The 27,340-nt window shown below is 34.7% G+C and overlaps 1 protein-coding gene across 2 annotated transcripts; it reads right to left on the reverse strand.

Moving 5' to 3' along the window:
• Positions 1-4,808: 4,808 nt before the first annotated feature.
• Positions 4,809-25,626, reverse strand: mttp (microsomal triglyceride transfer protein). 2 transcript variants are annotated; one of them, XM_087235401.1, is made up of 18 exons: positions 24,297-25,491; positions 23,367-24,170; positions 21,501-21,644; positions 21,298-21,405; positions 21,103-21,219; positions 20,400-20,539; positions 20,156-20,306; positions 19,917-20,074; positions 19,583-19,751; positions 18,922-19,029; positions 17,386-17,598; positions 17,104-17,315; positions 16,897-16,994; positions 14,222-14,343; positions 13,909-14,136; positions 11,439-11,563; positions 7,948-8,118; positions 4,809-7,046 (listed from the first exon to the last, which is right to left on the reverse strand). In XM_087235401.1, the coding sequence occupies exons 3-18, from the start codon at positions 21,507-21,509 to the stop codon at positions 6,899-6,901; spliced, it is 2,277 nt and encodes a 758-aa protein (XP_087091527.1). In that variant the 5' UTR covers positions 21,510-21,644; positions 23,367-24,170; positions 24,297-25,491; the 3' UTR covers positions 4,809-6,898.
• Positions 25,627-27,340: the final 1,714 nt, after the last annotated feature.

The following is a 27,340-nucleotide window of genomic DNA, read 5'->3' on the forward strand; positions in this document are numbered from 1 at the left end:
AACATCGGAGGAATCTATTGGCCTACTCAGCTGCCTTTTGTAAGGGCAGTTAAAAAGATCACCTAGCCTTTAAATGTTGTAAGAGGCTGAGAATTGCACGCCGAAGAGGCTAAATGGATAGATTTCATTGTTTTATATGTGGCCCAAATGCTGAACTAGCAATGCTGAACTCCTGTAACATTGACTCAAGTGCTTGTTAGTGTACTGTAGTGTTTGTTTACTTAGTCTTTTGCCTACTTTGGAAATCAATTAGTAAACGATAGCAGAATTATCATTTTTGGGTTGACTATCCCTTTAAATGCTCATGCTCACTAGATTGCTGAAGATTCTGATTAGTAGGAACCCTTGTCTTCCATAGAATGAAAAAAACAATACTATGGAAGTCTTTGGCTACTGTTAACAGCATTCTTCAAAATATCTTCTTTTGTGTTCAGCAGAAGGAGGACAGTTAGGTTTGGAAGAAGTGGAGAGTATGATAATCATTATAGTTGGTGACTAACCAATTATTTTTGGAACACCACTGTAAAAAAATTCATGACAAATGGAGAACAAATATTTCTATGTTGTTGTAACTTACTTTAATAAGTTTTTCAGGTTTAATTTACTAACTTTTTTAAGTTATACAAAGTAATATTTTAGTCAGTTTGATTGATACAAGTTGAGATGACTAGAAAAGTTCATTTGATTAAACAAACAAACAAACAAAAAATAATAAAAAATAACGCAGCAAAATTTTGCGGTGTATTTGAACCTCCCAGTGCTGGGTTGTGGCTGGAAGGGCATCCAATGTGTAAAACCTGCCAGAATAGTTGGTGGTTCATTCTGTTGTGGTGATCCGTGATAAATAAGTGACTAAATCGAGGAAAAATTAACGAATGAATGTATTTGAACGCCCTATGTGTGAACAAAATGGGGTTTAACCATAGACTGTAAAATATATGTTTTGTTATCGTAATAGCATATCCAGTTGAAATCAGAAGTTTACACTAAAAAAAGGAACATAACAAAAAAAAAGTCTGATGGTAAATTATACTAAACGTTTACTATTTTTGGTCTTTTAAGATTACGTAAATTATTTACATTTGCTAAATGCCAGAATAATGAGTTTTTTTTTTTTTTTTTGAGAAATCTTTATTAAATTCCAGACAGTCAAAAGTTTACATCTATTTCCTTGGTATTTTAGCTTTGCTTTTAAACTGTATAAATTTGGTCAAATGTTTTGAAGGAATTTAGGCCCATTCCTCCTGACAGGAGTCAGATTTGCTGGCTGTCTTGCTCACACAAGCTTTTTCGACTATGTTCACAAATTTTCTATCGGATTGAGATCAGGGCTTTGTGATGGCCACTCAAAAACATTCACTCTGTTGTCCTTAAAGCACATTTGAACTAATTTGGCTGTATGATTAAGGTCATGCTCTGTTTGGAAGAACCATTTGTGGCCAAGTTTTAATTTCCTGGCTGATGTCTTGAGATGTTGCTTCTGTATTTCTACATAATGTTCTTTCTTCATGATGCCATCTATGCTATGAAGTGAACCAGTTCTTCACAGTTGGGATGGTGTTCCTAGGCTTGTAAGCTTTCCCTGTTGTCCTCCAAATGTAGCACTGGTCATTATGGCTAAACAGTTCAATAGTTCCATCAGACCACAGGACATGTCTCCAAAAAATATTATTTTTCCCAGAGTAATTTAGCACATTGTAATCTGGCTTTTTTGTTGATTCTGGCTTGTTGAATTTTCCATGTTGTCACACAAGGAAGCAGTGTGTTTGAAGTTTTCCTTAAATACTATTCTACAGTTGTGCATCCAATTAACTCAAATGTTGTCAATTAGCCAATCAGAAACCTCCAAAACCTTGACACCATCATCTGAACTTTTTCAGAGGCATAATAATCTTATTGTATGTAAACTTGACTTTCAAGAAAAGTTATAACAATTTCTCAAAAAATATCTCTCTCATTATTCTGCCATTAGGCATAACAGAAACAAATTGGATAATCTTAACTTGCCTAAAGAAAGGAAAGATTTTGTCACAAAAACATTTTTGACTTTTCACAGTTGACTTTTTTAAAAAACGGTTATATGCTTTTTATACAGTGTATGTAAACTTTTGGTTTCAACTGTAGTTACCACATTTGGCAGCTGAGGAAACGTCGATGCGTCGGCCACAAATGGTCAAAAGTGACCGTTTACATCAGCGTTCCCTGAAGCCTTTGCTTCTAAAAATGCCTATAATTAGCAGGCTATTAAAAATTTTAAAAAGTTTAAAATGTATATAAGTTGTTGTTGTGGGGCCCGTGTGATTTACACAGCTGGCAGAGGGTCTTTTGACGTGCTGCCAACGTGCTAGGTAAGTTTTCCGCGAGCTCCTGAAACTTCACCCGCCCGAGGCATTAGCTCGAGCTGACAGTTTGTGCGCTTGTTTACGCCGTCGCCATGGCAGCGGCGCCAGTGACAGACACGCGCGCTCAGCTGCTGCCCGCCGCGAGATAGGAATGTCCACCAGAGCGCAGTTGTTGGTTTTCAGTTGCCAGCCGCCACCAAGCGGAACTCCGGCTATTATTTTAAACGTTTGACCTGCAACATTAATCCTCATCTGTAGTAATCTTTTGTAAAATGAACATATAAATAACAATCTTCATACTGTGGTACACGTTGTGCTGCCTTTCATTCTAAGATCAAATTAAATCAGACTGATGTCGTTTTTATTTATTGACGTAGACAGTGAGGAGAAAATTATTGGCAAAATATACTAATTTTCTCTTTTACTTAATATATTGAGGTTGATGATAAAAAGTGATGTTGCCAGGTTTTGCAATAAAACTAGCCCTATAAGGCCAAAAATGCCACTAAGTATTTTACATCGCTGTATTTTAGGCGGTCTTTAAAAATTACTGTAAATCAGTAATTATAAAGGCTTTGCTACCATAAAAAATCATCTTACCATAATATTGACAGCTAAACAATTGGCAACGATTTGACTTCTGTGTGCCATCCAGTTAAAATGCAAGCAAATGCCAAACAAGTCCAACAGTAGTGAACTCCAAATTTGCTAAATTAATAAATTAATAAATGCTAAATTAATATGCTAAAAATAAACAATATGCTAAATTTTAGATTAACAAATAAAAAAATCTAAAATATTAAAAATGATTAATTTATATTAATTTATATAATATTAATTATATTAATTATTTATATAAAAATTAATTTATAAATCGACAGACCTTCTTATGTAGATTACATAGCAGTTATCAACAGTGTTGCCAGATGTAGCTGACTAATTCCAGCCCAAAAACTATCCAAAACACGCTGAAAAACAATAATGCATCTCTTCTGGAGATCATAACCGGTTTATATGTGAAAACTTGGGTTGATTTGGTTCTGTAGAGGTGAACATAAGCAGACTTTTCAGTCTGGCAGCTATCAGTGTCCTGCCAACCTGTTACCATTAAAACGGAAGCCCCTGCACCTGACCAGTGTTGCCAGGTTGGACGGTTTTGAATTTGATTGTGTGGGTAAAAAATGTCATGGGCGGCTTGACAAAATTTGGGCGGTTTTCAAATGTATATTTCATATGAAACCTTTTTAACAAAACACAACTGAATGCTTCTTCTAATTCAGTTAATAGAGACCAGTGCATAGTGCAAACCAGCACATCTGCAAGAAGAGGTGAAGGAAAGTTGTATCAAAATCTAACTCCTCGGACAAATCTGATTCCCCTTCGCGTACACGCACATCACTCAGAGCCTGCAGTTAAACTCACAGCGGTTATCATGACACTTTTAGCAATAATATTTTTCACAATTGACTGCAAGAACAAACCTAGAAACGTTGTCTGATTGACAGCACCTAATTAGCATTCTTGCAGGACTCCCAAAGTTCATCAGGATTCTTTGGCTTCATCTGCAATGCCTCCTCCTTCATCTTACCCCAGACATGCTCAATAATGTTTATCTCTGGTGACTGGGCTGGCCAATTCTGGAGCATCTTGACCTTCTTTGCTTTCAGAAACTTTGATGTGGAGGCTGAAGTATGAGGAGGAGTGTTATCCTGCTGAAGAATTTGCCCTCTCCTGTGGTTTGTAATGTAATGAGCAGCACAAATGTCTTCATACCTCAGGCTGTTGATGTTACCATCCACTCTGCAGATCTCCCGCACCCCCTTATACTGAATGTAACCCCAAACCATGATTTTTCCTTTACCAAACTGGACTAATTTCTGTGAGAATCATGCGGGTTCCAGTAGGTCGTCAGCAATATTTATCATGATTGAGATGCAGTTCAACAGATGATTCATCGGAAAAATCTCCCTTCTGCCACTTTTCCAAATGGTCAACTAGAAGTCAAGTTATTATCTGTTGCTCTTACAACTGGGATCGATGACAAGACTTTTGTCAGGTAAAGTCCATTTTAATTAAATTCCATTTATTTATCGGTTTATGTTCTTACACATTTCCTACAGCAATAAATTTAAACAAAATAGAATAAATAAAAAGTTTTTATCTGTCCGATTGGTAAATTATTTAAAAAACTAAAACAGATATTAATTCAGACCTGTGTTTAAAAAAAAAAAGCTTACTAATTACTTGTTTAATTAATCTATTATCAATGTAAAGTGATATTCCACCAAAAAATAAATAAATTCTGTCATTATTTACTATTCACCTTTGTGTCCTTGTGTCAACTATTTAATTCGAGTTACCATTATTTTTCTAAACGTATAGATCTTCTTTTATGTTCCACAGAATAAAGAAAGATTTACAGGTCTGTAACGACAAGAGGGAGCGCAAATGATGACAGAACTTTCATTTTTGGCTGAACTGTCACTTTAATGAAGCCTCAGTGGACATTTTAGACACAAATTCTGTACAAATGATAGACACCAAACAAGCAAAGGGACATGACAGTAAATCCCACCAATTATATTTTTATATTTACACCAAAAAGATGACCAAAAAAGAAATTCAAAAAAAAAAAAAAACACAAAAACTTTATTCATGGTCGATTATCTTCCCATGTACAAGACTGCCATAAATATTCTCAAGAATGTAAACATCTGGTGTGATCATGGAAACCAGACAGCGCGAACTGCCCGTGGAGGGAAGAAGTGTGTCAGAAAGCCCTCTGATTAAATAAATAACACAGTAGCACCTCAAATACACAGTCCTGATATAATGCTATGACGTTATAACTTAGGAAAACTAAAGTGGAATATCTATGACTATAATTCTTTCCGATAGCGAGAGTGCCGTTGGTTATCCTGACAAGCTTTTCATACATTCCTCTCATCAATGCTAATCATTCTTTAATGGAGAAAATGGGCCTATTGTTAAGACTCTTATAGTACACTCTTAAAAAGAAAAGTTCAATAATGGAACCTTTTAAATGCTAAAAAAGATTCTTTATACTGGAAAAATGATACTAAGAAAAACAATAAGGGTTTTCTAAGGTTATTCTATGAAATATTGTTTTTTCTAAACCTTTATTATTAGGTACGCTGTAAAATATGCGTAAATTAGCAGTTTTCCTTATTTTGGTATTCATGATTTCATTTTTTCGGTCACACTTTACAATAAGGTTCATTAGTTAATGTTACTGAATGCATTTACTAACACACAATGAACAAACAATGAACAATACATTTCCTACAGTATTTGTTCATGTTAGTTAACAATAGTTAATGAGATGTCCATTGTGAGTTCATGTTAACTCACGGTGCATTAACTAATTTTAACAAGCATGAGTTTGGATGTTAATGACGCATTAGTAAATGTTCAATTATGATTAATAAATGCTGTACATGTGTTGTTCATGATTAATTCATGTTAGTAAATGCATTAACTTATGAACCTTATTGTAAAGTGTTACCATTTTTTCTTGTTTATTTGTGCTTTTGAATTGCATTATGGGATCTTGATCTTTCTTTCAACAACTATTAACATTGAAAAGTTGGAAAAAGTGACTTTTATCAACATTTTTAATAGTTTAAGTGATATATTGTCTGGGTCGATGCTGTGTTTTACGCTACAAAAACCTTGTAATAAACTTCCGGCACATTTTCTGTTATTTTATTCATTATTTAGTATTTCTTGTGCATTATATTATTTCAGACTACTAAAATATCGTTAAAAGTCACTTTGTTAAACTGTAGAGTTGATTTTATGACATTAAAAGTTGACAGAGTAGAGATCAACATCCCATATTGCAATTCACAACCATAAATAGACAGAAAACACTTGTGAATCACAATGGAAACTGTTAATTAACTGAAAAAATAAGGGTTATTCTATGAAATATTGGTTACTCTAAACCTTTATTATTAAGTACGCTGTAAAACATCTGTAAATGAGCAGTTTTCTGTATTTTGTGATTCATGATTTGATTTTTTCCCTGTTTATTTATGCTTTTGAATTGCATTATGGCTTCTTGATCTTTCTTCCAACAACTTTTAACATCAAAAAATTGGAAAAAGTGACTTTTATTAACATTTTTAATAGTTTAAAGTGATATATTGTCTGGGTTGATGTTGTGTTTTACGCTACAAAAACCTTGTAATAATCTGCCAGTACGTTCATTTTCTGTTATTTTATTCATTATTTATTATTTCTTGTGCATTATATTATTTCAGACTGCTAAAATATCGTTAAAAGTCACTTTGTTAAACTGTAGAGTTGATTTTATGACATCAAAAGTCGACAGAGCAGAGATCAACATCCCATATTGCAATTCACAACCATAAATAAATGGAAACCTTTTGTGAATCACAATGGAAACTGTTAAATTTTATACAGCGTATGCACAACCTTGTCTGAGGTTTTCGCACCTACAGCCACCATAAACACACACACACACATAGTAGATGTCTGTGTGAAAGCCTTTTGCATTTGCTGGTTCCAGTTTACCAGGCCGGCTCAAAGACTTTCTTGCACATGTTGGAGTTCTCCTGGTGTAGAGGAAACTCTGAGCCTGGCACCACCTGATCTCTGCTCCTCTTTCTGGAGAACATCTGTCCCGTTGGCAGCTTCTCCTGCTTGGACACCGTCTCTCTGAAGAACATCAAATTCAGTACAGGTCAGTTTTGTTGATTTAAATTGTTCATCACACTCCTCTTTTTTGTGTAGAAAATAGGCTTAGTTACAGATCCACTAGAGTTAAAGTTTTAACTGAATCCAGTATCCGGAAGTATTTTTAGCTTAGCTTAGCATAGATCATTAAATCAAATTAGACAATTAGCATCCTGATCAAAAATTCCAATATTTTTTTATAAAGTCATGGTGTACACAACAACCTCTGGACTTGCAGCATTACAGACATTAATATTTTAACAATATATAAAAACAATGATCACTTTCTGGCCATCTGATATCAGACATGGTTATATATATACAGTATATATATATATATTGCGATTGTGATTTTCAAAAGTATTACAGCACTTTGTAAACATTTACAGTATTATTACCATTTATTGACCCTCGCCATACAGTTTGATAGAGCACTTGGATCCGGAAGCTGCTTTGCGTGACGTCAGCTTTAACAAGCGTATAGCTACGTCATGTACAGAGACTGATGGAAATAGAAAGTTGCTAGTTTCAAGGTTGATATGGCTAGGGACTATACTTAATTTTTTCAAAATAATCAAGCCATATCGACCTAGAAAATATAAACTTTTACATTTCCATTGGTCCTATTTTACAACGTAAATACAGAAGAGTCAAGCTTTCAATAGGAAAATGATCTGAAATATTTTTGTATTTTTTGAGCTAGATGCTAACGGTCCAATCTGATTCCATTACTTGTGCTAAGCTAAGCTAAAAGTGTTCTTGCCAGACACAGAGATCGGCTGAATGAATTAAAAATGTTTGATTGTTTAACATGAGACTGTTTCCAAAAAAGTGGATCGTTCCTCTAAAATTTGGTTCTCTGTGTTTAAAGTGTGATAGATACCTGAAGGGGAAAGTGGTTTTGTCCATCTGCATGCAGACGAGGAAGGGGTACTCTGAGAACTGGACGGTGGTGATGAAGTCCAGCGTGGCCTCGGTTTCAAAACCGACTTCCACTCCGGCGCTTACAAAGTCTGTGTCCACTGTCATATTCCCGATGATTACCAGCGCTCCCCTAAAACACAATGACATGGATAATGTTAGCCAGCAGACCAAAACTGTAGTCAAAGCTTCTAAAACTTACCGGCACAGTAATGTACGGAATCTCTGCAGATTTTCTTTAGTCAATCAATTCATTTATTAAATAATTTAAATAAGATGAATATGATGAAGTATTAATAAGCATTAAAGTCCATGTAACAACAGAAGTTGCTGAGACTTTTATTTTAGTATGTTGAAGCACCAGCTGGAGCACAACAATGAGTTGGGGGCGGGGCTATTTTTGCATATCATTTTCTTTTAGTAAAGAGGTGAAAGGGGCGTGGTTAAGAATATGAAGTGATACTTAGTGTAAAACTGATGTCAACAGAGAAGGACTGTCACTCTAAATGCAGAGGCAAATGGCTGATTAGAACCTGGATGATTGGCTGATTAGACCTTTGTTCCAGGATCAACATATATGTTAATCCAGGAATATATCCTACTTGGGGAAATTGGGTTGGTGATGGATTAACATTGTACATTTTGTTTTCACATGGACTTTGAGCAATAAATATTTTTAAATAATTCTAAATTGTGGTACACACAGTTTTATACTGTATATACAGTTTAATTCAGAATTGTCAGTTCCCCTGTTTATTTTTCCCCCCAATTTCTGTTTAACAGAGAGCAGATTTTTTCAACACATTTCTAAACATAATAATTTTAATAACTCATCTCTAATAACTGATTTATTTTATCTTTGTCATGATGATAGTAAATAATATTTGACTAGATATTTTTCAAGACACTTCTATACAGCTTTAAGGGACATTTAAAGGCTTAACTAGGTTAATTAGGTTAACTAGGCAGGTTAGGGTAATTAGGCAAGTTATTGTATAACGATGGTTTGGAAAATAAATTAGCTTAAAGGGGCTAATAATTTTGTCCTTAAAATTGTGTTTAAAAAATTAATAACTGCTTTTATTCTAGCTGAAATTAAAGGGGGGCTAATAATTCGGAATTAAACTGTGTATGTATTTGATTCTGCAGTAGATATTCTATTTTTAAACATTACAATAAGTTATTGTATTACATTGTTGTATTGTATTACAATCTGTAGACAAAATAAACAAACAAAATAAAGTATTAGATGCAAAACATAACTTAAAAAATAAAATTAAGAATGTTGTTTGGTGCTAACTAAACACCTAAAAAATAGTTTTAAAATTGCAATGACAAAATAAAAATTTTAGGCTGAATAGAAAATAAAAAAATGACCAAAGCATAAACCAGATAAAAAAAAAAAAAAATTATAAAAATAAAATTAATATTATTTAAAAATACAAAATAAATAAATAAAATAACACTGAATAGCAAATTGTATTGTGTGTATATGTATATATGAACAGAATTGAACATTTTAATAATATAATATAGGCAGCACGGTGGCATGGTGAGTAGCACAATCGCCTCACACTAAAGAAGGTCGCTGGTTTAGCCTCAGCTGGGCCACTCGGCATTTCTGTGTGGAGTTTGCATGTTCTTCCCGTGTACGCGTTGGTTTCCTCCGAGTGCTCCGGTTTCCCCCACAGTAAAAAGACATGGTATAGGTGAATTGAGTAAGCTAAATTGGTCGTAGTGTATGAGTGTGTATGGATGTTTCCCAGTGATGCATTGCAGCTTGAAAGCATCTGCTGCATTAAACATATGCTGGATAATCGGTTCATTCCACTGTGGCGACCCCAGATTAATAAAGGCACTAAGCCGAAAATAAAATAAATGAATTAATGAATAAATAATATGATTAAGTGTTATAAAATAATAAATAAATATTATAAACAATTAACTAACATTAAATAATGTAATATAATAAATATTAACTAACATTAGTAAGTGCTTCGATGTACAGTATTTATCACTGATATTTCATGCTAACAAAATTACTAAATAAAAAACAGCAAATATAAAAGTAAACTCTGCCTGACCCAAGTTTTCTTTTTTTCATAGTTTTGATTTGGTTCATCTTTTAAGCTATTTTATGTCAGATCTTTACACGTTTTGTCCAGCTGCACATTTGGGATGGTGATTTATCGCTCTTAGTCTGTTCCTCATAGTCTCTGCTGAGTCAGTTTTGGTGATTGGGCTCACATATCACATCAGACTGTCTGGCTCCATGCTTTCAACCTCCACCTTAAATGATCCGTCCAACATGGCCGCCCGTGATGAGTGGGCTGAGTGGAGGCATGCTAATCTTGTGCGCCCGAGAGAGCTGTGGTTTATTTCGTTTCTAAACATAACCCGCTTGTGTCTGACTACATGTGCGGAAGGATCTTTCAGTTTCCCCCCGCTCCTGTGTACCCGCACGAACAAGTGTTTACGTATTCGGTGGTCTGTCTGTCAGTGAGTCTTTGTTTGTCTACTCGCCTCTGTGTGCATTTTCAGAAAAGGTAAAGAGCGCCGTCCTGATCCATACACCTGCCCCTGCCTGTCCTGAGAGCTGGCAGATGCAGAAAACCAGATGCCACCCAGAAATACCCATCATGAAACAAAGAACAGCACTAAAAGTAAGGTAAAAAGACAACGGTTGTCTTCAGATTGGTGAGGTATTTTGTTAAGATCTCTCCCTGAGTGGATTTGGTTTCCCACAATCAATATCACAACCTAATTTTACCCTCAACCCCTGATCTTTTACTCCTAGCACAGCATCTTTCCATTTGCCCTCATTTCCCGCCTGTCTCTTTTTAGCCAAGTTGCCATCGCTAGCATCCACAAACCAACAGCAATCAAGCAGGTGCAGCTGTGGCTAAAGATATGGATTAGCATCAAATCTCTCTGAAGGATTAATGATGTTATAATAAGATGGACTGGAATCGTATTTACTATTATTTGGAAGACCTAGTGTAGAAAAAAAAACATCTGGCCGCGGTTAGCAAGTAGTTGATTTGATCAAATCCAACATTGCATTCAAAGTAATGTTGAGTGAAGTGACATTAAGTTACCCATGTGGGATTTGTTTCAGTTTTCAGCACAGAGCTGCTTTATCTAAATGCAAAACATCATCCCTATTTAATTAGCTGTGAATGCCGACTTTCAGTCTCTTTTTGAGGCATTTCAACATCAAGATCTGCATAGTTGTGAGTTCTACTTAAAAGTGAGTTGTCTGTAAAAGAGTGTTGTTTATATTGGTAAGCACCGGTGTTGGGTTGTAAATAATAATGTATTATCTGTGGGGTATTTTAAGCTTAAACTTTACAGACACATTCATGAGACTTGTATTATGTTTTATATCAAACAAATAGTATAAAATAGGGTAAAATCTGTCTTCAATAATGTCATTTCAAAAGAGGATCCTACCTGTTGTTGACACTTGTTTTAGACTCTCTGTACCACAAGCTGAACTCCATTCCTCCAGAGATATCAATGGACAGACCGGCTTGGAACTCAGCGCTTGCTCTTAGACCAGACTGTAGAGGAATCACCTTCAGTGCAAGAAAGAAAAGTAAGAAAATATTAATCTTAGCAAGTGATTTTTATATATACAGTTGAAGTCAGAATTATTAGCCCCCCATTTTCTTTTTTTTCTGTTTTGAATATTTCCAGAATGATGTTGAACAGAGCAAGGACATTTTCACAGTATGTCTGATAATATTTTTTCTTCTGGAGAAAGTCTGATTTGTTTTATTTCGGTTAGAATAAATGGAGTTATTAATTTTTTAAAAACCATTTTAGGGTCAGAATTATTAGTGTCTTTAAGCTATATATATATTTTTGATAGTCTATGGAGCATTGTTATACAACAACAATGCCTAATTGCCCTAACCTGCCTAATTAACTGAATTAGCTGAGTAAAGCCTTTAAATGTCTCTTTAAGCTGAATACTAGTGGCAATTATTACTAGAGTCAAATATTATGTACTGTCAGACTATTATGTTTAGAAATGTTGAAAAAAAAACTTCTCTTCGTAAAACAGAAATTGGAGAAAAAACATACAGGGGAGCTATTAATTCTGACTTCAACTGTACATCAAAAATGTATAAAATTTTACTTGGTGTAAATGTTATGATTTTTGAAAGATTTACATTAATCTCAAATTGTATTATATAATGCTAAGGAAAAAAATTACAAGTTTCCCTGGATTTTATACATACATACACACATACATGCATACACACATACATACATACATACATACGTACAGTAGAAGTCTGAATTAGCCCCCCTGTTTATCCCCCCCCCCAATTTCTGTTTAACAGAGAATATTTTTTCAACACATTTTTAAGCATAATAGTTTTAATAACTCATTTCTAATAACTGATTTATATTATCTTTGCCATGATGACAGTAAATAATATTTGACTAGATATTTTTCAAGACACTTCTATACAGCTTAAAGTGACATTTAAAGGCTTAACTAGGTTAATTAAGTTAACTAGGCAGATTAGGGTAATTAGGCAAGTTATTGTATAACGATGGTTTGTTCTGTAGACTATCAAAAACAAAGTATAGCTTAAAGGGGCTAATAATTTTGAAAAAAAAAAGTTATTAAAAAATAAAAAACGGCTTTTAATCTAGTTAAAATAAAACAAATCAGACTTTCTCCATAATAAAAAATAGTATCAGACACACTGTAAAAATTTCCTTGCTTTGTTAATCAACATTTGGGAAATATTTAAAAATGAAAAAAAAATGTCAAAGGAGGGCTAATAATTCTGACTTAAACATATTTTTTTTTTTTTACATGTATTTATAGATTTTGTATAATTCTGTGAACTACTGATGACATTTCTTCCAAATTGATTGTTTTATTTTTAAAGAGCATTTGTGGATGAAAAGATTATATTTGTTGTTAGACAACACAATTCAAATGTTTTAACTTCAGGAGAGTTAAGAAGTCAATATTTGGTGGAATAATCCTGATTTTAAAAATCAAAACAGATAAAATGTTTTTTATTCTGAATAGCTGCCATTTTATACAGTCACAGAATAAAACAAATATTACCATTTACTCAAAACCACACTTGTTAAATCGAATAAAACCAGAGAAACTGAGGATTTTCAAAACACAAAGTCGTACATAAATGGTAATTTTTACTATATAATAATAATAATAATAATAATAATAATAATAATAATAATAATAAATAATAAATGTATACTGACAGTAAAATGATTGGCAACTGTGGTAAATATAAGCAAATAAGGCTGTGGAAAAACTGCATTGTTAATTCAAATAAAATCATATAAAAAAACAATTGAAATTAGAGAAATCTCATTATAAAGTTATTAATTTTTCTAAATAAGCAGGTGCGGTCATGTTTCCAGTTGCCTTATTATTTTAAAAAGCAATCTATGCGATCGCAAATTTCATTTAAGAGTAAAATATTGCCCCAAAAATTTTTTGCAATGAGCTCATTTAGTCATGTGCTGAAGCTCTTTATTTTAAAGAATAATTTTTAGTTTTTTGCTCAAAAAACTGCTGAAAGTTTGCTAATACTGAATGGAATATGCATTATTCATTTGATCAATACAGAAAAAATGTGTGCAAAATTATACTGGTGCAAAGTTAATGTGTATATATTTTTTAGATTTATTTATTTTGACAGAAAAGCTACATTTTTAATTCCTCCAGGCTTCAGTGTCACATAAAATCATTCAGAAATCCTTTAATAATGTAATATAAGATATAAAAGCATTGAGAATGCAACACTGGCCCCTTAATCTAGCCCATCATTGTCTCACACTGCCCCCATGCTGTCAGCCTATGATTATTAATGCTCTAAAAACACCCGCTGCTTTTATCAGAACACATCAAGATGAGTCAAACCTGTGAGTGGTCTGTCAACAGGATAAGGCCCTTCACCACATTGATGGGATCTCCGGACATGGAGAACATCTTGGACATCAGATCACTGTAGCCCTTGAAGAAGGTGACAGGACGGAGCTGCACATCGAACAGCAGAGCGGACATTCCTGCAAAAGACTCCAGCTCTTCTTCTCCTTCATCCGGCGTGGCTGCGATCAGAGACTCCAGACCCTGCGCTTCAATCGTCACCTGGAAAACAGCACAGGTGAATGTCAGTCAGGTATGTTTATGGGATATGCTGGAGGACACTGGGTGGTGGTAATATTGACAGTACCTGCAGGCCATGAAGGAGCGCGTTGTTGCTCTGACCGTAAATGTTCATGTTGCTTCTCCTCAATACTCCTGAGCCAGAGTACAGGATGTCCAAATTGTAGGTGCAGGTGACATCCACGGTTTCTGTTGTATAATACATATAAGAAATCTGTCACCACACACATTAAAAATTATTATTAAAAAAAAAAAAAAAAAAAAAAAAAATATATATATATATATATATATATATATATATATATATATAAAATATATAAATATTTAAAGTTCTCATTACACATTAAAAGTGTATTAACAATGTATGTGTTGATGCTCTATTTAATATACAAATTCATTTTAATTATTTTCTAATAAGCTCCTAACCAAATGAATATTACATTTTAGAGTGTGACAGGTTTACAATTCAGCATACAACAAATTTATTTTAATGACAAATGTATAATCATTATATATATTGTGGAAAGATTGGTTAAACTAGATACAAAAATGATCTTAGACGATGTTTGACGCCATCATTTATTTCATTTTAAAATAAAAGCTGTCTATTGAGATGTGGTGGAGTTGACATTTTTCAGTTCACGATGGAAAAAATGTTTCTCTTCTTATCTAAGTTTGTCCTCTTACAGATCTTAAAACTAGACAAATTGTTTAAACTTACGAGGCAATGTTACGTTCATTTTAACGTTACGTTAAGTTTTTTGACTCAACTTCAAAGACTAAAAGTGCCCGTAGTTAAAGAATGGCCCATATCTATTATTAAGAGTTGCTTTTCTTAGTTTTTGCTAGATCAGAAAAAAGTAAATAAACAAATATTGGTAAAGTTATAAACCCCATATATTTTCTCAAACATCAGACTTCAAACATAAATATAACTCTTTATTTATTTTCTTCAAAAATAGTGTTTGACAAAACAGTTGCTTTTTGTCAACTACCTATATAGGCTTTTACAAATGCTCCCAAAGATATTTTGAGGTCACATAGGCCCCACTTACACTGCCAGTTAAATGTGACCCAATTCTAATTCTTTGCTCATTTGTGACACATTTTGGATCTGTTCTTCGACCGTGTCGAAAAAAACCTGCATGCATTCGGATATTCGGAGATCGGTTTCAGGCCTGCTTTATATGTGGAAATAAATCTGATATGTGACAATGTGACCATCATGTAAACAGGCAGATTGGATTTATTGAGGAATTCCGTTTTGTATCTCATTAAACTTGTGACAATTTGGTACTTCTCCACGCTTTAATGACGTAGAAGGAAGAGTGTGTGTGTGCTCATCCTAAAATGTTGGACCCACTGCTCCTCATTAAAGGCCGCCCCAATTTGCTCCCACTAGACCTGAGATCTCTCTCGTACACACAAATTCCTCTGAATGGTGGAGGACACCATATATAAACCATCGGCGCAAGCTGTAATGATGGCCTTTTCCCTCCTCCGCCTCAAAATAATTTTAAAGTTTATATTTTGCAGAGCTAAAAGCAAGACAATTTCTTGCTAGAACCCACCTTTATGCATGCGCGATGCTGTAAATTGTATGGCAAGTGTGAACACATTAATCGGATTTGGGTCACAATCAGGGCCGGAGGGGGACTCCTTTTCAGCCCTGGAGTTTCAAGACCTAGACCGGCCAATCAGTTCATGATTGACTATAATAAAATAAGGTCATTTCAAATTCAGTTTCTAATGACACTATCACGTCTTTTTCAAGGACACAGCTGCTTTAGCACTTCAAATGTTTGTTATATATGAGAACATTAAAGGGTAGCTAAATCTCCGACTCTGTTCTTTAAAACATCACAATGTCCTTTCCTGCAATATCTGAATATATATTCTGTGCTAAATTATTTATAGATATCCAGTCCTTTGTAACAGTGGTCACACAAAAAATTAAATATGTACCCGTACATAAGTAACCCAAACATAATTATATGTCTTAACACTAAAAATGAAAAAAAATAAATAAATACTCAGGAGGGGCTCAAACTCGGGTCAGCGGCATTGTAACGCAAAGTGCTGATCACTGGACCACAATGGCGCTGTTATGCAGGTGTGTTTGGAATTATCCTCAAGACTCTTTTAACCACAGTATTACTTTATATTGATGGTTTAATCTTTTTCTCCCCTTTTTAGATTTTTGATTAAGTTATGTCAGATTTATTAATGTAGTGAATTATCCTGTTTTCATTGAGCAGGTGTAATATTCATTCATATTAATTATTCGAATTCTTATATTCAGTAATGTGGCCTGTTTGAGGTTGAATATTTACGTCATCATTAACCTTCAGGCTGCATTTTGCTCAGGGGGGTTGCTAGAAAATAAATAAAAAGAGCGGAGCTGCGGCAAAATATTGAATAAAAAGAGTGAGGCTATGGTCAAATAAATAAATAATTTAAAAAGTGCGACCTATGAGAGTGCAAGCAGCTAGGGACACTGGCCCCCGCGGCCAAAAAACAAACCGGCCCTCTGGGAATTCTGCCGGTCCTCCCAATTAGCCAATCCGGGCCTGGTCGCAATTAAAGGAACGTGTAAACGGACAGGCAAAAAAAAATAAAAAATCAGATATAGGCAACAAATCGGAATTGGGCGTCAAGACCTGACAGTGTAAACGTGGCCATAGATTCAATTTCAGGTCCATATGTGACCAAAATGTTTGCAAATTTATTGAGCTCACTTACCTGCCATGAAGCCTGAATAAGCAGAGGACGATCCGGTCTTCGAGAATCTGTCATAATTATGGGAAATCATGTCCTTCATAACTTGCCGTACCAATTTACTGCAAACCAGACATACTGTGTGAGTTTAATATAAAAGTGCCACATTACAATCGATAACCGCAAAGAACAAACTTTTGGTTGATTCAGACTACAGAGATCGTGACTCACTAAGCTGGCATCTGGAAGCGCAGGACGTCCTGGATTTTTGACAGCATGTATTTGTTCATCTCATGTGGCAGGTGTCCGATGGAGAGCAGCAGGTTCTTCACCTCCATGTAAGACGGATTACTGCTCATAATCACATCGGCTGCAGCCGCACGCACGTTCTTCTCGTAGATGCGCTGGTTTTGATGGTAGATGCGGTTCAAGGCTTTTTTCACCTGTGGACGGAGAGTGTTAATTGTTTCGAAGAATCATTTTAGATGAGCTGATGTTGGATTTGTGATGTACCTCTGCTGTGATGAGCGCAGGGTCGTATCTCTGGAGCGCTGTGATGGCGATTGTGCTGTATGCTCCGACCTCAGATTCGGCATATTTGGCTAAAACAGGAATGCCTTCTGGCAGAAGAGCGTTTTTCAGTGCTAACAGGTACATCTGAACCTCAGACTCCTCCTGAGTGCTGTCAGGCCCTGCTAACAGCAGCTCTTTCACCTTCAGCACAGCCTGTGCAAAGAAAATCCCATCAGAAACACACTCAATCAGCTTGAATTAATGAAAGTTATGGTAAACAATACCTTTACTGATTTTGATTGTAATGCAATAATGTGCACATTTTGTAAAGCTGCTTTGAAACAGTAACTATTGTGAAAAGTGCTACACAAATAAATTTGATTTGAGTTTAATTGAATTGTGGCGGCATGGTGGCTCAACGGTTAGCGATGTTGCCTCAGCAAGAAGGTGACTGATTTAAGTTCCGACTAGGCCAGATGGCATTTCTGTGTAGAGTTTGCTTGTTCTTCTCGTGTTGATGTGGGTTTCCTTCGGGTGCTCCGGTTTCACCCACAATCCAAAAACATGTGCTATAGGTGAATGAATTCACTTAAAGGGATAGCTACCCAACAAATGAACTCAGCGGTTACTCACACTCAACTGGTTCTAAATCTCAATGAATTTAATTTCTTCAGAAAGAAAACAAGAGATTCTGAAGAATGTTGTGAAAAAGCAGTCGTCAACTTCTATAGTTAGAACAGAAAAAATGCTATGGAGGTCAGTGGATGTTTTTTTTTTTCCCAGCATACTTTAGATTGTATTGTTTTGTGCTTCAAAAGAAAGTAACTCAACACTCAAGTGGAGGATGGGTAAATGATGACATGGGCTGTTTCTCAATATGTGTTCTTCTGCGATCTTGTGTTCTCGTGTAACGTCATCATCAACCTCCAAAGTTCAGTTCCAAAACTGAAGACCGCAAGAATGGAGGATGGGTAAAAGTTCATAAATAAATAAGTGTATGTAGTAGAGAATTATGACAGTAAATTTGATCTTTTTTGTAGTTAAATGATCATTTTTATCTTTTAAAATACGAAAGAGCTTTTATTTGACCTTTGCTTTAATTTTTAATAACTGTATTAAGAGCTTTTTTATATTTTTTCCAAAAAAACTGAATGGTATTGAAAGCTATCGCTATTTCTAATCACATTACATAATATTAATGTTTTTTTAGCAACTCTGGGATATTTTTTCCTAGAATTGCAACAGAAAGCATATAAAATTGAGATTTTTTAAATAAATGATTGGTTAATATAATAGGATAGGATAATATATATGATAATATTGTAAATGTGTGAATCTGTTTTGTAGTTCTGATTTTATATATATGAATCATACTTGAATGAGTTTGAGAAATGCAAAAACTGCAATTACACCAATAGAAATTAAAAATAATATTAATGTTAATAAATAAGAATAATAATAAAGGGAAGCCGAAAAGAAAATGAATGAATGAATGAATGAATGAATAATAATAATCAGATGTGTGAAGAGACTCACTGGTAGATCACAAGCTCCTTTCAGACAGAGTTTCCTGAGCAAAGCTCCCATGATGATCACAACTGACTCCTTAATCTCTGTGCTGCCGATCTTTCCTTGAGACACTTCCTACAATTGAGCAAAGATGTTGTAGTAATAAAGGAAATAAGTCAAAGAATAATTCAAGAAAAATGTTTAAAAGTGAATTGATTTATGTAATATTTACTTGGATACAATACTTTTTACTGAAATACTGCTTGTGAATTAAAAAAGAAATTGCGATGAATAGTATGAAAGTACAAATATTAACATGGGCACATTTAAAACAACAACAACATATTCCCTCAGTAATATTTGTTTTATTTACAACATTGCAAACATTTTGCTTAGTGTAGGTTGTATGTTAAACTAACACATTACTGCTATAATGTGTCTTCTTAAGCATTGTTGTGGAGAAAATAATATATTTCAATATGAAAGCCTTTTTTTAAAGTAGCTAAATATGTTACTCAGTTACTTTTAAAGGAAAGTAATGAAGTAATTTGCTTCTATTTTAAACAGTAAGATGGTCTTAAAATTGTAATATATATTCCTTATTTAACCCAACACTGTTTTTAAGGCTCACAGACTTGTTATAGAGACTCTAAATTCAGATGTAAGTGCAGTAATGCAGTGATCTTACCAGCAGGGATTGAAGCATGGACTCTGTAGGATGGGAGGCAAAGCCACATGCATACAGAAAGCGCTCCTGCAGAATCAAGCCGTCTTTCTTACTGAAGTCCAAGAACTCCAGAATTGCTGAGAGAGAAGATGGAGTCTGGGCTGATGTTACTGCATCCACCAGCTGAGGTCTGCAAACACGTCATTATAGTAAATCATGTGTTTAAAGTTAAATATGGTTGATGTAGTCGACTAATTTTGTCACTAGCTATTAAAAGAGTAGCATGACTGTAAATCACTAATCACAGTGTATAAATAAAAAAAAGAGGGAGACGCGGTGATTAGTTTGGTCTTACAGTGCCGTCTTGCTGCAGTTTTGCAGTACAGTCAGAATCTCAGACTTGCTGGATTTGCGCAGGCTGTGTACGAGCGTCAGGAAGCTGCGCGGTGCTTCTGCTTTAGAGAGTGAGTTCGGCTCCAGCTGAGACCTCACTGCCTTCCAGGTTTCCATCAGCTAATGCACACCACAACAAAGCAACACATTAGGAATATTGCAACAATTAGCAGATTTATTTATGCAACCACAGTAGCTTACATTGGGGCATCCCTTGCATTTTGGTTTAGTTTTCTCCACTATGACTCCAACAGACAGGAATTTGTCATCCAGAGCCTTCACTACTCCTGCAACGTCTTTTCCCGCCACTTCTGCAGGTCCGGCCTCAATCGCTTTGAGGGTCAGTGACTGCCTGAGGGAAATGAGAAGGTGCTTTAGTTTGGTTCATTCATTTACTCATTCTGTTAATCTGTCTTGATTATTAGTTTTATTATTTTTTGGATACCTGGATAAGACTTTAGTTGCAGCTTTATGACGAGCATTGATGGACAAAACGTGTGTTTCTTTTGCATCGGCAGACTTAATGATACCATTCTCCAGAGTTATGACCGTTTCAGCAGCACACTTCCCGCTGATGCCCAGAACCTGGAGCAAAGGAGAGGAAATGTGAATAAAAACTGCAGACTGGCATGTAAATGCCCAGCAGGCACACAACGTCATAAGACGTTAATATTAGGTTAGATTTAGGTTGGGATGTCTGGTGACCAAAATTCAATGTCTAGCCAGCGTCTAATGACAACATTATTTTGATCTTCAATAACGACATCAAATGATTTTGATATAGGTGGATTTTAGGTTGTTGAAAAGTGACCAAAATCCAAAGTCGAGCCAACATCTTAAACCAGCGTCATACTGATGTCAAATACTGATGTTTTTCGTCAGGCATGGCAACCAAAATCCAGCGTCTGATAGACATCATAGTTGTAACGTCCACACAACGTCAAGCTGTAACATCATTAGACGTCAATATTTGGTGGATTTTTAGGTTGGATGCTGGACACTGACATCTGTCTGATGTCAACCCGATATTCATTTCCAAACAAAATACAACGCTCGCACAATGTTGGGGAACAACATCAATCTGACATCATATTGACGTCCTGTGCCTGCTGGGTGAGGTGAGATGAGAACATTTGTTTTGGTCTTACTGGACTGTGAGTAGTGAATCCCGTCTCTTGAGATTTGCAAGTTTCCAAGTGTTTTGTGCGGATCACCTGATGTTTGTTAACTTTGTACTCAACCAGACATTTCCCTGAAGCATCAGCCTATAGATTACAAAAGAAGTATTTAGCGTACAGTACAAAATCACACTTTAGAGGAGAATTTCAATTGCTGGTCTTTACCTCTGACATCTTTCCGGACTTAAGCTGCATCATTAGCATACTGGCCACACCCCTCTTCAGGTTTTTGACAGTAGCAGGCTCCGCTTTTTGGGCATAGAGGCTTCTGATCTAAATAAGCAAGCAAAAGAACACAAAAGTCAAATCACCATGGAAAACATTTAAAAGTTACAAACTTAACTGATAAAAAAAACAGTGTTTCTTACCTTGCCCATCTTCCACAGCACCAAGAAGGGCCTCTGAAGTGCCTCAAGCCTGACTTTACCCAGAAGGCTTTCTGCTGAGCTGCCATGGAAGATGTTGTTTTTGCGGGAGTGCTTTCCAGCACTTTCAACTTGAATATTTGAAATCTGAGAACAGGACAGGGGGATGTGATTTACACCAGGGATATTTTGTTTACTAAAACTAAAACTATTTAAAAAAAAAAACATTTTTTGTTACTTGAAATATAGTATTTTTAAAAAAGTATTAAAATAACTAAATAAAAAAACTAAAGAGTTGAACCTGATGACAAACTAATACAAATGACAAAAACACAAAATTATAGCATGTCAATCATAGTTATTTGCACACTACACTTTAAAAAATGCGGGATTCCACACATCGATTTGTGCTGGGACAAGAGTTATGATGGTGGGAATTAAGTTAACTTACTAGTTTTTACAAATTCAAGTGGATTGAACCTAAAACAATTGAGGTGAATATCAGGATGAAAAACACACTACAATTTAAATCAAGTACTTTACATGTGCTTTGAAATGTTACAAAATATAGATTAAAAAATCTAACAAAATATCAAATCAAATCTCTTTTGTTGTCACAGCAGCACATGTACTATGAGTGAAAAGCTTAGATATCCAAACTCATTATTTAGTAATTATGTATTTTCTTTTTATTTCAGATTTATTTAGCTACAAAATTTTACAGCACAAGTGACTTAAAATATACTTTGAAAATAGTAAATATATATATATATATAGAAAAATTTACTTTTTGACTTTAAAGTGTCTTAAACATTGCACTAAGCAATATCTGAAAAACACTATTGACCATAGTCTCAGACCAAGACACAGCAGAGCAGAGGCACCTCTGACAACCTTTCTCGGAAGGGGAGGGACGGTTGATGCGGATGAAAGTGAAGACCAGGGGGTGATCAGCAGAGACTAATCAGTAATAAGGGGCGTGTCTTGTTACTCTAGCAGAGATATACCAATACAATTTTATGGCAGTTCGTAACTTTTTGATCTATTGGTTAATTTGTATCAATTGGTACAATCTCATTTGTTCAATTTAGCACAATCTATTACTAATTTAGACTGAACTTGTTCAAATTTGTACAAATTAATTACTAAACTGACAAAACATAAAACAGTTACCAGTGAGATCAGGCTGGATAGTTGAAGTCAGAACTAGCCCTCCTAAATTTTTTGACCCCGAATATTTGTTTCACCAATTTCTGTTTTAACGGAGAGAAGATTTCTTCAACACATTTCTAAACATAATAGTTTTAATAACTCATTTCTTATAACTGATTTATTTAATCTTTGTCATGACGACAAAAATAATATTTGTCTAGATATTTTTTAAGACACTTCTATACAGCTTTAAGTGTCATTTCAAAGCTTAACTAGGTTAATTAGGTTAACTAGGCAGCTTAGGGAAATTAGGCAAGTTATTGTATAACGATTGTTTCTTCTGTAGGCTATCGAAAAAAAAATTCCTTAAAAGGGGCTAATAATTTTGACCTTAAAATGGTGTTTAAAAAATTAAAAACTACTTTTATTGTAGCCAAAATAAAACAAATAAGACTTTTTCCAGAAGAATAAATATTATCAGACATACTGTGAACATTTCCTTGCTCTGTTAAACATTATTTGGGAAATATTTGAAAAACGAAAAATACTAACAGGAGGGCTAACAGTTCTGACTTAAACTGTAAATAAGAGGCAAGGTCTTGTTGGATGTGTGTTTGTTTTGGTGCTTTCAAATGCCAACATTGTTTGGCAAAATTTACTTAAGGCATCTTGAAGTGTGTAAAGTGGCCTTTTTTGTTATCCCTCTTGTCCCTTTACCTGTACTTGCAGCAGCTGCTCGTCCTGGATCTCAGGGTTCCTCCAGGCCAGGTTGATGTCCACATCACTGCTAATCCTGAATCCAACATTGCCTCCAGGGGATCCCGTCGGCCGGTTCAGCCCAACCTCAGTGCTGTAGCTGTATCTGTAGAGTTTGCCGTTATCCAGCCGAGGTCCAGCACCTGAGAAAACACACAAATGTCATGCTGTGACACTTTCTGGATCTTCTGATCTCAGGTCAGTGGCATGTAAGACACAGCTGGACTACAGCAAGAGAGGAATGTGAGAGAAGACAGACAGGAAACATATCACAGCACAGACTTTAACCCTAAATTCAATCCTCTCTCTGTTTTAATCCACAGGGTTTTGCATTCAAACTCGTATAATTTGATCAAGAGAGCGAGCAAAGCAATTCAGAGTAAGTCCACAGCCTTTCACAGAAGTTAAAACAGAAGGGAAAGAATGTTGTCCTATCTGTAATTGTAGGTGGGTCTCAGATAACGGTGTACTATGAGCTATTAATCCTCAGTTATCTGTAATCATCATATATACATAGATCATATTTTTGTAGCTTCTTATGATGAAACTTAACCTTGAGTCTTAAAAAGATTCAGACAGTAGAGTCTGTGATGTGTTTGAAGTAACATTTGTGGGACTCAAGGTCATATGGAAGTTAATGAACAAAACACTGAATAAACCTGTTTAAAATGGTCACAAAACACACAGCAATTTAGTGCTTCAATAGTTTATATAACTTATATGTTTGTTTCATTCAAATTTAATTGTAAGTTTAGGGGCCAAACACTAAATAAATGAGTCTATAATGTTGGCCAATAAACACATTGTGATATTAATGCAACATTTAATGTATTAATGTTTTAAATAGAGTGATGTAATCAATGCAATTTGTGAGTTTAGGGGCAAAAACACTGAATAAATCAGTTTTAAAAGGTGCCATAATATGCTTTAATATTTTATTGTTTTACTTTTTGTCTTAACTTTCAGTCTAAAAGACATATTTAAAGTAAAGCTTGTGTAAATCAATGCAGTTGGTGAATTTAAAAACAAAATATACTAAATAAAATGGTATACGAGGAAAAATACAACTGGTGATTTAATCCCCTGTACAGTTTATATATTTCTAAATATGTGGTTTTAGCATTGCTGAGGCAATGTTTTGTTTTAGGGATTTTTAGATTAGTCAAATTTGCAAGAACAACTTGTGATCTATGGAGCAAAAACACAATAAATCTGTATTAAACGTGTAATGATACAAATGGATATTTAATGGACTGTATGTTGTCTAAATATGTGGTTTTAAGGTTATAAAATGGTCATAAAATGATCTCTTTAAAATGAGATCGTTGACAGCACAGTTCACTCCTGTCCTAAAAACACTGACGTGTCACTTTCTGATTGCATCACAACTTCTGATACAGAGATTATGCCCTGATTTTACCTCCTAAAACAAATAAATGCTTTTAAATCTACGTTCTATTTGAAATATTTGGCATTAATTATAACAACAAGATACATACAAAAAAAGAAAAGATTTCAACAATCATACAGATAATGATTAAATGATGAGCACACATGATAAATCTGGGCACTGAATGAATGAAAGGTGTGACTAACCTCATGATTATTAAATGCTCTCCAAAAAATAATGTCCTGTATAAGTACTCACCCTTTAACTAATGTAACAACAACAACAACAAATTAATGATGAGTTTTTTATAAAAATATATACATACATAAATTAGAACAGAGATTTAGGCAAGCAGCATGAAAGGTGTGACTAACTTCATGATTACTAAATGCTCTCCAGAAGAAAATAATATCCTGTGTAACCTTTCTTTCTCTTTCTCACCCTTAAACTAATGTAACAATAACAACACATTAAACCTCAGTTTGAAAACAATATTAGAACAGAGATTTAAGCAAGCAGAAAGCATAAATAGTCTGAAGTAAACTTAAAGGGATATTTTCGAATCTTCAGACTTCCTTAAATTGACTCACCAAGAGCTGAGGTGCAGAGAACGGCGGTGACGCACAGCAGAAGTCCGGCAACCGGCATCATGTTTGGGGTCTGCGGGTCAGAGAGATGGAGACTACCTGATCCCTCAGCTCTCTCACTCACTCATTCTGTTTATCTGGATTCAAGGGCAGACTCCAAACTCCACGCTCCGGTACTAAGTGCGAGATAACGGCTAATAATTAACCGGCAGAGTTTGTGAGATTTGGTGAATGAACGGCTGTGGTTTTTGTGCGGCCGCGGCGGCGCGCATCAATCAGAGCTATGAAGGCGCGCGCATCGTTTCTCTTTCATTCACGGTGATCAAACGCTCAGGACAGGATTAGGCCGTTTTTTCGGTTTTGCTCAAACCCACGATAATTCAATTATGTAATTTACTGCTATATGATGGTAGATTGTTTAAATAAGAATGTTCAAGCTCAAGTGGAGTTAAATCTGAATTTATAGAAAGTATTTTTAAAGCTCGTCAAACGAACTCTTTCGATGCGCGCGAAAAAAACGTTTATACATTTACTACTAAATGTATTTTTAAGTTTCGTATCATTTTTGATCGACGTTTTAGTATTTCTATTGAAATAATAAGCTGTTTCCTCACACAAGAAGGTCACTCTAGAAGGTCTCGAATCTCGGCTGGGTCAGTTGGCATTTCTGTGTGGAGTTTGCATGTTGTCCCCGTGTTCGCGTGGGTTTGACCATAGTGAATGTGTGTGAATAAGTGTGTATGGGTGTTACCCAGAACTGTGTTGCAACATATGCTGGATAAGTTGATGGTTTATTCCACTGTGGCGTCACCTGATCAATAAAGATACTAACCCGAAGGAGAATGAATAATTAGTCAAACTTCTACTTTAAAATATATTTTTTATTATTTGATAAGTTTGGTTCTTTCGTACAATTCAAATGTAATACTACGTATCATTATGTTAACATAATATAATAGATCAGTGGTTCTCAAACTTTTTTCAGAAAGTACCACCTCAGAAAAAAAAGAGTTTCTTCATGTACCACCATAATAATGACCAGTATGGATATACAGAGTATTAGGCCTAATTATCAGCTACAACTCCGCACAGTTCAAAAACATGGCAGATTAATTCCTATTGTTATGAATATTATTGTCAGCCACTTTTAACATTTTAATAATTTGAACATTACCTAAAACATAAAAAAAATGGCACTGTTCTTAAAGTAAACAGAAAACTGCTGTGCTTAAATGTAAAGTATACTATCATGTAGTTGCCTATTTATCAAAACCTGGAAATGTTCCTTGGACCTCATAAATATCATCATTTACATATACACATAAACTCTTTTTGATACATTTTTAAATATATGATACATATATGACTTATTCGCATATCTTTAAAATCTAAACATTAACTTGTATTTTAAATATGTGATTTAAATTTACATTTTTAAATTAGAAATTAGATCTGCTTACTGTATGTTAGAGTAGGCTTTGTGTGTCAGAAAAGTGATTAAACTATAGCTGTCAACATTGGGATATAATAATACGGAATACGCCCCAACAACCATTACAAATATGGGAAGGAAATTAGCTTCAAATGATATATTACATAACAAACATTAAAATTGAAAATAAAAGGTTTAGCCTATTAAAATCAATTTACTGATCACATCTTTGTTATTGTATGCGTTAAAAGTGTGTTCATTTTTTTTTACTTTAATTATTCAGCGATTCCTCCATGTACCACTAGAAAGAAGCCTACGTACGTACCATTAGTAGTACACGTACCACAGTTTGAGAACCACTGTAATAGGTAATATTGTATTATAGGCTATATTATACGCTAGGATGTCCATGGTTAAAACTGAAATTGAGGAGTTAAGTTTTTAAGTATTAAGTATTAAGTTATTTTCATAAATTTTAACATTAAATAAGTGAACATAAACATAAGAGGCAGAGAAAAATCATTGT

The sequence above is a fragment of the Danio rerio genome, chromosome 1, assembly GCF_052040795.2.
Source record: "Danio rerio strain M-AB ecotype USA chromosome 1, GRCz13ab, whole genome shotgun sequence".
In the NCBI taxonomy this organism is placed as follows: Eukaryota; Metazoa; Chordata; class Actinopteri; order Cypriniformes; family Danionidae; genus Danio; species Danio rerio.

Excerpts from the sequence above, each read along its gene's own strand:
- mttp (XM_087235401.1), bottom strand. Across the intron at positions 20,075-20,155 it reads AATGCAAGGGATGCCCCAAT|CTGATGGAAACCTGGAAGGC; the intron begins GTAAGCTACTGT and ends GGTGTGCATTAG. Across the intron at positions 14,344-16,896 it reads TTATTCAGGCTTCATGGCAG|AAACCGTGGATGTCACCTGC; the intron begins GTAAGTGAGCTC and ends ATTATACAACAG.